General features: G+C 47.2%; 1 protein-coding gene across 2 annotated transcripts; it reads left to right on the top strand.

The window, feature by feature from the left end:
• The first annotated feature begins 1,269 nt into the window (after positions 1-1,269).
• Positions 1,270-11,177, top strand: LOC111858546 (integrin beta-1-A-like). Of its 2 annotated transcripts, XM_023840421.2 has the most exons (16): positions 1,270-1,313; positions 1,608-1,674; positions 1,844-1,938; positions 2,411-2,627; positions 2,999-3,169; positions 3,433-3,677; positions 3,831-3,986; positions 6,608-6,703; positions 7,043-7,132; positions 7,536-7,676; positions 7,756-7,958; positions 8,511-8,743; positions 9,079-9,301; positions 9,474-9,709; positions 10,178-10,344; positions 10,456-11,177. In XM_023840421.2, exons 2-16 carry the CDS (start codon positions 1,608-1,610, stop codon positions 10,519-10,521), a joined length of 2,406 nt encoding a protein of 801 aa, XP_023696189.2. In that variant the 5' UTR covers positions 1,270-1,313; the 3' UTR covers positions 10,522-11,177. The 2 variants fall into 2 exon arrangements, with proteins under 2 accessions (XP_023696189.2, XP_072569828.1); XM_072713727.1 differs by lacking the exons at positions 10,178-10,344; positions 10,456-11,177 and adding an exon at positions 9,857-10,156.
• The last annotated feature ends 1,504 nt before the right edge of the window (positions 11,178-12,681 follow it).

The following is a 12,681-nucleotide window of genomic DNA, read 5'->3' as shown; positions in this document are numbered from 1 at the left end:
CTCTGTACTCTGGGTTTCCCCCACAGGCCAGAGAACCATTAAATAAAAATGGCGGATAACAGGCTTCACACTAAACCCTCAGTTCTTTTAGGAGACAGTTTTAAAGCTATTGTTTAGTTTGAAATCTTCATTCTTGGAACAGCATTAAGGTTTACATTAGCCAATAAGATCTACATTATGAATAATTCTGTTCACCCGCAACCCTGATTGGGATATGTGGTTGCAAGTTGGATGAGTAATTCCATTCAGTTCCTGAAAGTGGGAAATGAATCCAGGCAGTAATCTACAGGATTGTTATTCCAGAAGGGAGAACAGGCTGAACCCAGCTGACCACTAACCACGTGTGGGGTGACCTTGTAGAGAGGTGAGTTGTTTTTATAAAGCTGCTGAGATTCCGATTACCCCCCCCCCCCCAATACACACATACCCACACCACAGATGGTAGGTCCAAGGTCCTCCTGGTGAATATTATTTTTAATATACATTTAAAGGAGTGTACGGTGTGTGTGTGTTCTGGTGTGGGTTAGTTCCCCATCCGGTTATTCCTTGGTTTGTGCCTGTAGATTCCCAGGATAGGCTCCAGACCCCTACATCCCTGAATTGGACAAGTGGGTATGGAAGATGGATGGATGGACATTTGAAAATTGCTCGGGGCATGTTACAGCTACTGTTTACAGTAAAATAGCTGTTTTTACGTTGATTCACCACTAGGTGGAGCTATTACATTTGAAGACCAAAGGAAACCAAAGATGTGGTGCAGATTCAGTGACTGTAAATGTCTGTGCATTGTCTCAGTGTGTAACATTTCTGAGCAGTTTTACTACATAGGCTATAGCAACACATTAAAAAAACACACTTTCACGTTGGGGGTCTTTAAATTGCCTATAGTGTGGCTGGAATCTAAGATTCAAGATTATTTGTCACATGAATGTACTTGTACACCAACAGAGAAATGAAACTGTTGCCACTCCAGACTGCAATAAACAAAGTAGAAGAATGACAGAATAAAAATAACATTAACAAAATAAGTACTAAAATATAGAAATATATAAAAAGTAAAGATGAAAAGTTAAAATAAAATATTTGAGATTCCTGGCTGAATACATTTATGCCTTGTTCAGTAGAGGACATTAGAAGAATGTTCTGCGTTGCATCTGGAAACCACGTTTGGGTTAAGGAGGCAGGACAGGAGGAAGGAAAGCGTGAGAGAGATAGAGACCCCACCTCTCTGGGGGGCGGGGGATGTGATTTTAGGCTCTAAGGCTCCCTGCCTCTGCATGCATGTGGCCTGAAGCAGCACAGCCAGCAGGGAGGTAAGAGGTTGGGGCTCTATGTTGGGTTTAACAGCATCTGAGGCTCAGTGAGGGCTGAGGCTCAGTGTGGGCCTGGGCTTACGGATGCTGCTGATCTGCACAATCTTTCCCCACCAGTAGCTGTATTTCTTTAGCCATAATGTCTGTCATTTTTGTGAATATATGTCTCAGTATTTATATATTCTGCTTATAACTTTGTCACTTGTACTATGACCAACAAGAGTATTTCCCCTCAGTGTATCTGACAATGAAGAATACTTTGACCTTTATTCCTGTTTCATTTTGACCTGCCAGATGATAGGACAGGCCTTGGCTGTAGGGCTCTTTCTGTGTTTCTGTCCCTGGGTCCCAGAGGCTGAAGGTAAGGAGCTATGTGGCGGACATTTGGGTCGTCGGGGTTCTGGGGCGGGTGCCGTCCTGGGCTGATGGGCCTCCCAGGCTCTGGTGACCTCAAAGGCACCCTCTCCGTGGTTCTGATGCCCTATTCCTGCTGTGTCTGCCAACCTGCCCTCTGGACCGTACCACTGGAGGCGGCCGGGGGGAGCCGTTGTGCCACGCCACAGGGGTGACCAGCTGTCAGGAGTGCCTGGCGTCCGGGCCGCAATGCGCCTGGTGCAAAGCAGAGGTATGTGCAGGACACCAGTCTGGGTGGGGTGTCCACATCCGCCGTCACTATGCTGTCGTTTAATACCTGTTAATATCATCGCACACAAACTAACACCCTTTAAGGTGATCATTAGTGCTCTCTATGAGTAACTGGGGGTAAATCTCTCATCACAAAATTAATTTCAATTCAATTTATTTTATATGGCAGCTTTCACAACACAGTTGCCCCAAGCCACTCGACAAGTATGCATGGTAATCCATTATTTTAATCATTTATACAGAATGGTTTATGAAACAGGGACAAGGGATAGAATAAAACTGTTACACTTTGTTCGATAACATCTAAAGGTCTACCAGGAGCACACTGGAATAGAGATCTCTAATTTCCTTCCTTTGTGTGCGGGTCATAGATCATGTTATTTATAACTATGGGTGTGTAAGCATGCTTTACCGGGTCCCTGAGGTCGCCTCCCCCCTTTTGCGTGTGAAAGGGCTTCGTCAGGCTTGGCCAGCACACCTGGGAGCGCTGTGGTACAGTCCAGGCTCTGCTGGCGCGGGGCTGCCCCCCAGCTGCTCTGGAGGACCCGCGGGGCTCCAGCGTGCTGCTGCAGGACCGGCCCGTCGCCTCCCGCCGCAGGGACCCCGGGCACCACCCCCACGACGTCACACAGCTGCAGCCACAGAAGGTTCTCCTGAAGCTACGACCAGGTATGACCTGCTTTTAAAAACTTTTTATGTATTTGCCACACACTTTTATCAAAAGCAACATACATTTTTTCAGAAGGCATGGTCGGACAGTCTCTGGTGCAACTGGGGGCCCCGATGATAAAACCATTCTGCCAGCCCTGGGATTTGAATCGACGACCTTCCGATTGCGGGCACTGTGTCCTAACCTGTGTCCCTGTAAGCTGTGTTGTCAAAGCCCCCTGCAAATTTTATCAGTATTCCCAGGGTTATTAATTAATCTTATGGGGAATGTGGAATGAGGTACCATAATCACGTTCTCTCCCAAAATTGGGGTGTTCTTGGGTTTACGGGTTCCCAGTTCTCCGCTTTATAGGCCACTTCCTTCTGGACAGGGGAACCCCAGACCTTCGAGGTGAAATTCCGACGTGTCGAAGGCTACCCTGTCGACATGTACTACCTGATGGACCTGTCCTTCTCCATGGAGAATGACCTCCTTAATGTGAAGAAGCTGGGCACGGACCTGATGGAGGAGATGAGGAACATCACGGAGGACTTCAGAATCGGTGCTGGCCTCTCAGATTCCCAGACTAACTTTTATTTCCAGAATATTCAGTGAAAATGACAAATATGTTAAATAACAAGAATCAAGACTTGTAGAGTTTTGTGGAGCTTCTCCAGAAGGATGTGAGATTATTGGCATCTTTAACCTGTTTCTCTGATATCTGGATTTTTTGCACTTTGTTTAAAAGCAGTTGTTTGTGACCCTTTAGGATGATATCCAAGTCATTTTTTAAACAAATAATGGTGATTATCTTTCGGCCTGCAGGTTTTGGGGCATTCGTGGATAAAACGGTGATGCCCTACATCAGCACGTCTGAGCAGATGCTGAAGAATCCCTGTAAGAGGGTGGAACTCAAGCCCTGTGCCCCAGCCTTTGGCTTCCAGCACGTTCTGAACCTTACCAATGATGGGAACCTTTTCAGCCAAATGGTGGGGGAACAGCATATATCAGGAAACCTGGATTTGCCAGAGGGTGGGCTGGATGCACTCATGCAGGCCGCTGTCTGTGAGGTAGGGGTCACGGTGGGGGGACGTGTCTTCTGACAATGCACTCGTGTGTTTTCTTTCCGGGCATTGTCTGCATGTGGAACGGGAAATCGCGTAGACATTTGAAGTTCTCGTAAGGACATTGTTGGGCACAGTCTGGTTCCCCCCCCCCCCCAGGAACAGATCGGCTGGAGGAACGTGACCCGCCTGCTGGTTTTCTCCACGGATGCCGGCTTCCACTTTGCAGGGGACGGGAAGCTGGGAGGGATCATCCTGCCCAGTGACGGAAAATGTCACCTGAAGGACAATGTCTACACCATGAGCACACGCCAGGTGGGGGTCCTATGTGTGCGGCCAGCAGGCTGGACTATGGAGCTTGGTGTTGATCATTCATTCTTCATAGTGGCTTCTCAGGAATCATAAGGTTGGGTGATAATCCTATAGCGACCCCCAACGTAAGCCTGACTGTCAACATTTGGCCTTGTCATTTACTGATTAGCTGCTGGGTAAACAGGTCAAGATCCTGAGAAAAAATTGGTCATAATTTACCATCCATTTTTAAGAAGTTCGACTGAATCGAACTGAACAGCTGAAGGCTGAGTGCATGTCGGTCCTTCCAAGTGCTCCCAAAAACTTACTTGCTCCAACTTATATAGTTTAAGAGCTATTTTGATATTATTTAGTCATGAGCTCCAGATATTTCATGCCAGAGCTACTTATTCCTGTTCTTTGAAATCAAACACCACACCAAGCTTAGGTGCAGCCCAAATTTAACACACCTGTTACAGGAGGCTCTAATACTGAGATGCTACTGAAGGGCCTGATTATCGGCATCAGGTATGTTAGATAACGGCTGCACCTGAGCTCTGTAGGGTGATAGATCTCCAGGAGCAGGAATAAGTTTGTTTGACCTTGTTTGTTCTGGATAAGGTTGCAATTCTGGGAATTTTTAAGTTAGAAACATTCCATGGCAATTAACAGGAATATATATCGGAATCAATGGGAATAAACCGGAAATTTGCAAAATTGCATGTTAGCCTATAAAAGGGAACTTAATTGTATTTGGGGGAAAAAAAAACATTTGGGTGATACCATTGTGATAGTGATATCATTGTGAGTGCTTGTGAGTAGTTGTGTGTGTGTGTGTGTGTGTGTGTGTGTAAAACAACCCAAAATAAGTATCTGCATGAAAACGCACTGGTTGTGAGTAAAATTCTATGTTGTATTATTCATTCAGTTTGCTTTATTTGCCGTATCTGACAGCTTGCGCAGAGTTCCACAGAATTCAATATTTCCAAAATTCCAAAGAACTTAACTTCCTATAGAAAGTTTCTGGAAAGATTCCGTTCCTTTGCAACCCTACTTCCCATGGTGGGTTTTTGGAAAATTTCTGGAAATTTACCGGAAATTTTCCACCCCTTTGCAACCCTAGTTCTGGATTACAGTGTCACACTAGATTTGCTTTTGCCCAATGAAGCAATATCCATGTACTCAATGTGTGACCTGTTTGGTCTCGGTTTAGGGTCTGCAATTTGGCTACAAAGTAACATAATGACAGCTGGCTTAGTCAATCTGACTTGCCAGCTTGGTTTAATCGGATATTACACCTCATAAGCTCGAAGGATTAGCTTGTGTGATCACTCAAGGTCCTCGACTGTAGCATTCCTGGTTGCTTCAATTCAGAGGCTGCACAGAAGTTTATTACTGCTCAATATAAACCTCCAGTTTCCTAGAACCAAATGATGGATCAAAAATCGAGAATTGTCAAGTCTAGTGCACACGTAATCATGACCAGAAATTGATTTCAGACCACCAAGAAGTAATTCAAACTGTTTATTCGATGGGTAAACACAAAATACACCAATCACGATTCAAGACACAAAGATCAACATAAATCGAACATAAGTGGTCACTTAATTATAAAACTACATTATAGTAGACATTCAAGACAACACACAAAGTGATACAACCCCCAGCAGAAGATACATATAGTATATGTGAGAGAGATTTGGCTACAGATGCTAATCACAGAGTATGACACAGGAGCTCTGATTACAGAGTAACTCCTCAGTAAATGCCTGAACATGATGGGGACGTTAAGTGTCTTTATTAACCAAGGGGGCAGAGTCTCCCAACAAGGCAAGGTTTCCCCGAATTTCTTTATGTTTTTAATATTATGATATATTGCTTTAAGACTGAGTCCCGCTGAGCCAATTCAAATGAGACCAAGCGTGAATATGTACATTAATTACATTAATATTAGACAGTGTTTCTCCCATTTTGGCTTTCCCTATAACCTTTCTGGGACTGGGATAGGCAGCAAAGGGGCAGGGAGAGATGAGGAGAGGGCCGGGTGGGTTTATGGGCCTGGTGGGTTTATGGGCCGGGTGGGTTTATGGGCCTGGTTGGTTTATGGGCAGAGTGCCTGTGGACCACTGCTCGCTCACTCAGGTTGAGGTGAAATCACTGGTTGTGGCAGAATGATAGTCTGAGCCCAGACTCATTGGAGCCAGGTTAGCAGTTCCCTCCTGGGGGGAGAAGCAGCAGGGTCACAGAGTCCTGTGTGGCCATGGGCCTCACACATGATTTCATCCATTTATCCATCCATCTAACCTTCCTTCCATCTATCTTTCAATCGCTTATCCTACAATTTTTACACATGACCTTATACTGCATATTATTGTCCTGTCTTTAATAATTAGTAGAGTTAAGCAATATGGTGTTAGATGGTGGATGGATGGATGGATGGATGAGCAAATTATTAGAGTACAGTAGTAGGGCAGGAACATGGAGTTGCTGGGGGAATCCCTGCCTTTGTAAATACAGGACTGTGGGTGTGTGCACACATACCTTTCATGTGTGTATGTCTAGGACCAGCTGCTGTACTCTTGTGTTGTGTTTTCTGGCTTGGCTGCCATGTTGGCATGTCATATTTCCTGTGGTTGATCCTGAAGGACTACCCGTCCCTGGCTCATCTGGCCGAGAAGCTGAGGGAGAAGAACATCCAGACCATCTTCGCCGTGACCCAGGACGTGGTCCCCCTGTATGAGGTGGGAGCTGCAGGGGTTTCCAGCACCAGTGATCCTTTAGTGAAGAAGTTCAAGTTCAGGTGACCTTTGATTAGATAAACGAATTATCTGGCACATGATCCAGTGATCCTGAGGTTACAAGAATCTGCTTTGCTGTCCATAAGAGTTGCATTGGACTGAATATGGAAAACACCTGTTGAAAAATGTGCCAGTTTACCTACCTGGATCTCCATTCTTACAGCCTATCCAAGGGTCCAACAGCATGTTACCACTGTCTGTGCCTTTTTGTTCTGTACCAGCACTTCTGCTGATTTCTTTGTGTTTATTTTGCAGTAAAATGTCATATTATCTTGGTTCCAGAAACTGAAGCAGATATTTCCTACTTGTACTGTTGGGACCTTATCAAATGACTCCCACAACATCCTGCAGTTGATTGTCGAGGCTTACAATGTGAGTTAAATTCAATTCAACTCAAAGCTTTATTGTCATACGTGCAAAGTACAGTGTACAGAGTGCAATGAAATTCTTACGTGAATGCTTCGTCAGAGACTAGACAATTAACAGAGTAATGCAACATTACAATAACATTAAATAAACAGCAGACAATAAACAGCTAATGAATAAGCTATTGACAGACTGCCCGTGAGTGCAGGTGTAAAGTGTTTTTAAACAGTCTGTAGCATGTGTATTGAGAGTGTGTTAGCAATATTGCACATTTTAATCAGAGGCCCTGAAGTGACATTTTGAGTGGAGCCCCAGAAGCACAAAGCCTGTCTGTGCCCTCAGGGCACGCCACTGCAGACTCAATGTCATCGTACCCATAGAAATGTGGCTGGTGACCTGTGCCCCTCAGGCTCTGACCTCGGAGGTCATCATGGACAACAGCGAGCTGCCCCCTGGGTACCAGATTGAGTACAGCAGCACCTGCAAGGGTCACGTGACCCAGACGGGGGAGGCAGGACGCAGGTGTTCCGGTGTCTCTATTGGAGATGAGGTAAGCATGTTCCTGCTGGCAGGCTGCTGCCTCCCTAAGCATCTCTGACACATGCTTCCTGCCCCCCCCCCATGGTCAGGTGACCTTCCAGGTGAGTGTGACGGCGCCGCCCTGCACGGCTGAGACGGCAGAATCGCAGCTGCTGATCAAAGCGCAGGGCTTCAGCGAGGAGGTGGAGGTGCTGCTCCACCCTCTGTGCCGCTGCCAGTGTGCCAAGGACAGCGAGCCCCACAGCCACAACTGTAGCGGGGGCCACGGGACACTGGAGTGCGGGGCCTGCAGGTGGGGGTGCCCGCTAATGGACACATCACCCTACATCGTTTATAGTATGCACATTCAAGCCATTATTGTGAGACATTCATCAGGCAGGATGGAGACCAGAACCACTTGACGAGGGGAAGGAATTGGAGTCTGATTTGGATATGGGGTGGAGAAGTGTTAGAAAGCAAGAACAACTGGGGGGGGTGATATTCACTGCCTTATGCAAATACATAAGGGCCAAATGATTGGATCATTATTACAGTATTAAAGTAAAGTCAGCTGAGTGCCTGAATCTACTGATTCTGATTGGCTGGCCAGGTTATACTCCAGGACGGAAATGCCTAGATTTATTGGGCTCAATCTCTGAAAGAGTAGTTCAGGGAGCATGAAGAATCATTTTCACACATGATTTGGCCATCAATTAACCATTGAAAGGCTTTGAGATGTGCTGAAGAAGACTTTACAACTGTGCTTTTTCTGGAGCAACTGACGAGCCACACAGAACACCCGAACTTGACTGTTTAATATGTGGTTGACCGCCATGCCACCTGTTGGTCATTCCCAATAACCCAGGTGTGACGTAGGTCACGTTGGCACATTCTGTGAGTGTGAGGCAGCCATGGCAACCATGGGCGACCTGTGCCGACGAGACAACGCCTCGGAGGTGTGTGGCGGGCGCGGTGACTGCGTGTGCGGCCAGTGTGTGTGCCACAAGCTGCGCCGGAATTCCGAGCATGCCTACTACGGGGAGTACTGCCAGTGCGACGACCTGCACTGTGATCAGCACCAGGGTGTCCTGTGCGGAGGTATGGGGGCCTACTGCGTGCCACGGGTGACCGGGGAAATGCCTGCACAGAATCATGTGTTTGCTGACCAGCCTCTCCTAGTCTTTTATGACGTATTCTTCCACAAAAAGGTTGTTATGATAATAGACTGTTAGCAGAACAGTCAGTCAACACTTTTGCCTTATTTAATCTAAGTTTTTCGAGGCAACAGGAAACAGGAACAGTTTCATAATGCTAGGAAATGTGACTGAGAAAAACTCCTGCAAACAATGTTAATTCCCCTAAGTTACGGGGCGGGTCAGTGATCTGCTGGTGACGTCATGGTGCGCTGACCTAGCGTGCTCTGCGGGTGTAAGGGCGGGGCAGGTGTGAGTGCGGTGTGTGCCGCTGCTCCCCGGGCTTCAGCGGCAGCGCCTGTGAGTGCCCCACCTCAACGGCGACCTGCCTGGGACCCAACAGCCTACTGTGCAGTGGGCGGGGCCGCTGTGTCTGCGGCACCTGTGTCTGTGGGGATGCCCGATTCCAGGGCCCCAGCTGCGAGCTCTGCCCCAGTTGCCCGGACGTGTGCGTCATGCACAGGTAGGGGGCGCCACATCTGAATCCCACCTGAGGGTTTAAATTGACTTTAGATTAGATTGACTTTATTAATCCCACAATGGGGAAATTCCTTAGAAACAGCAGCAATACTAAAAAAAGACAGACTTTTGTGGGGTCTTTGGAGAACACATTGTCCCCACCTTTCCCTCGGCAGGGAGTGTGTGCTGTGCCAGGTCTCTGCCCCGGGTTTGGCAGATGAGCACTGCAACACTGAGTGCAGTTCGCTGAACCTCACGCTGGTTCCAGACCCCCAGCTCCTCCCCCAAGAGCGCCGGGAGGCGGGGCTTCGGCGGTGCCGTGAGAGGGACGCTGATGGCTGCTGGGTGCAGTTTTCCCATCAGGCCGAGTGGGGGAACACCTCTGCCCACCTCACCATAGCCTTCCATAAAGGTAGGCCCCAAAGTCCCCTGACACACATGGGGTCCAGGCAGCTCTGGTCACAGCAAAGACTTAACATTAAAATCAAATGATGCTTTTGCCATTTGTCCATTTTTAGCATGCCCCATCTTGATCTCTTTGATGTTCACACACATATAGAGGTGAGGGCGAAGCTTGGCATCTGAGCACAGGGCCAGCCAAGCATCCAGCACCCCTGGAGCATTTTCTGGGGAGTTACAGTAAGGGCATTGTACATGTGACTATTTTGCCATGCATGGGATTCGAACCAACCACCTTCCGACCATAGACACAGAGGCCTAACCAACCACACGCTAATTACCTAGTCCAGCAGCATTAGGACATCAATCTTTGCTGGCCTAAAGCTCCTTCTCTATTGATTCCACCCTCCATTATGAACTAAGTTTAACGTCCCGATCCTGTGGCCTTCAGCTTGATGTTTCCTATGCCATCTTCTCCCAGAATGCCCACCAGGCCCCAACGTGGTCCTGATCACTGCCGTGGTGTCGGGCTCTGTGGTCCTGCTGGGCCTGGCTCTCCTGCTGCTCTGGAAGCTTCTTACCACCATTCATGACCGCAGGGAATTCGCCCGTTTTCAGAACGAGGTGGAGCGCGCACGCTGGGACACGGTGAGTGCAGCACTGATGGCAGCGGCCCCCGACCTGCTGCGATGGGGCATTCAAACATGCAAGGGGGTGTCATCATTTTGCTCAAGATCATTTCCTCTGTCTTCGTTCTAGGGCGATAACCCGATCTACAAAAGTGCAGTGACCACAATCAAGAATCCAAAATACAAGGCACACTGACACCCTTCCACACGGTTCCCAGGCTTCCTTACACTTCCTGTTTGGAATTTCACTTAGCAGAGCACAATGGGCTGTAACTGTACCCAAAGTAAAGTATTTGGCATGTGGGGTTAGCCTCACTTGCTAACTGTCGCTAACCATGTTACGTTTAAGTGACGTTTCTGAGTGACCCTAAGCAACATTCTGAGTGTTCAGTAAGAGATGCAGGAGGTTATGCTTAACAGGGGCCAATATCAGTCTTTTTTACCAGGATAGAATTGTTATATTTTGTAAAATGCATAATGCAGCTACTACAAAATGGAAAATATTTCATGCTACCTGCATATACCAAGAATTATCAGATAAATGTGAGAAATTATCAGATAAATTAATTTTCTATAAATTTGTCAACTCTAAAAGTCAAAATGCTTGTGTTTCCCACTCAGTGATTTTTTCTTTGAAAAGTATGAGGGTGTGGTGATACCCCTTAGTCCCTCAAGAGGGCAGCAAAACAAATAATTTCTGTTACACCGTTCACTGTATTTTATAATGACGTAATGCTAAATGCGGGTTGATGTCTGGTGTACTGACTTGTATGCTGTGTCTGTATAAATATGCAACGTGCGTAGTTTAAATTTATACTATAAATGCAATAAAACCTCTGTTATGAAACATGATTGTGTGTATGTGTGTGTGTGTGTGAGAGAGAGAGAGAGAGAGAGAGAGAGAGAAGAAAATCTCCCAGAGAATCTGCCTCTAAATAGCCAGTACTCACGTGCAACTGTATGATCACATGACACACAGGATCACAGGATAATTTTTCATGGAGTAACAGACAATTCAGGGACTATAGGAAATAAACAGTATAAATTCTTTCATCTTCAGATTTCCAGTAATTTGTCCAGGTTTGAGTAGTAGAGAGCCTGAGCTGTGGCAGTCAGTGTGTACAGTATTATGGTCTGTCTCCGCTGAGCCCTGATGTGCAGTGCTAATCCTCATGCTGAGCTGCTTAGCTAAGCCAGGCTGCACCGGTGCTCCACAGCACCTCCTATGGGAATGTCTGGGTGGATCCCTGTAGTAGTTGTGCAGGGGGGGGGGTGTTAAAGGTGGAGGTATGGAGGGTAGCTGCACACAAGGGGACCTCCGTGGCAATGTCAGCGGGGAGGGAGGGAGAGAGAGAGAGATGGAGATGGAGAAGGGGGGGGGGTGGTGGGGGATGGGGCAGCTTCTGGAGCCATGTGCTAAACAAGCAGCTGAGAATGAGAGTTCCAGAAAAAAGAAAGGTGGGGGGCAGGGCAGCACTCAGGGGGTCAGCTTGATGTTCAGCCACAATAAAAGCCCCCTGATCTGACATGTGCCCGCAAGCAACGACCTTCGTCCTGATCAGAGGCTCCAACCACAGGGACCTGGCATCCCTGAGAAAGGGATACTAGGCTGAAAAGTGCATATAATTATACCGCTCCACCGCTTACGGGATATTTTTGAATCTATTAAGCTAGGAGCCTGACTGGAACAATGCAGGTTAAGTACCTGGGGCACCTCCTGGGATTTGCACAGGCAGCCTGCTGAGTGACAGAGTTTCCTTAACCATTGCGCCACCTGCTGTCCCCAGACTGCAACACTTCTCTTTGGTCCTTGAAAAGGAATCGGAGCATTGTGGGTTTTGATAAGAGAAAGAGCTGCATTGCGCCCTCTATCTCTCTTCTGGGTCACATGTTTCCTGCAGATATGTCGCTGAAGGTGGGGGGGGGCTTTCCACATGCCCTCGGGGGATGCTGGGAGAGGGGCAGTCGGAGGTAGAGGAGTGACACAGCATTACAACACGAAAGAAGGTCCAACTGCTAGCATCCTTGCTTATAGAGACTGATCAACATCATCTGGATTTTATTGCACCTACACAAGTATTAGAAGCGGCAAAACATTCCCGTTAAGACTGCAGGTTGCTTTGGTTCTGCCCTCAGCTTTATCTCCAGGATTTTTCCTGACAATATTTGTCATTTTGGTTCACTTCAAAGCTCAAGGGGTCAACTTCCTACTCAGGCAAGTCACAGAAGTATCATACTGATTTAGGTGTGTATGACACTTCTTTGAGCAAAATGATATACCAGATATATACCAGGTACAAAGGTAAACCTTTCAGGCAAGAAACTCCAAAGACAGCATGTGAAGACTGGGAGATGT

Source organism: Paramormyrops kingsleyae, chromosome 1 (genome assembly GCF_048594095.1).
Source record: "Paramormyrops kingsleyae isolate MSU_618 chromosome 1, PKINGS_0.4, whole genome shotgun sequence".
NCBI classification, from domain to species: domain Eukaryota; kingdom Metazoa; phylum Chordata; class Actinopteri; order Osteoglossiformes; family Mormyridae; genus Paramormyrops; species Paramormyrops kingsleyae.
This window is presented reverse-complemented; position numbering and strand designations above follow the sequence as displayed.

What these genes read in the sequence shown, in the direction of transcription:
- LOC111858546 (XM_023840421.2), top strand. Translation starts at nt 1,608, where the DNA reads ATGATAGGACAGGCCTTGGCTGTAGGGCTCTTTCTGTGTTTCTGTCCC. An exon ending in ACGTGGTCCCCCTGTATGAG is followed by an intron (nt 6,704 to 7,042) that starts GTGGGAGCTGCA and finishes TCTTGGTTCCAG; the next exon opens with AAACTGAAGCAGATATTTCC. An exon ending in AGCGCGCACGCTGGGACACG is followed by an intron (nt 10,345 to 10,455) that starts GTGAGTGCAGCA and finishes TCTTCGTTCTAG; the next exon opens with GGCGATAACCCGATCTACAA.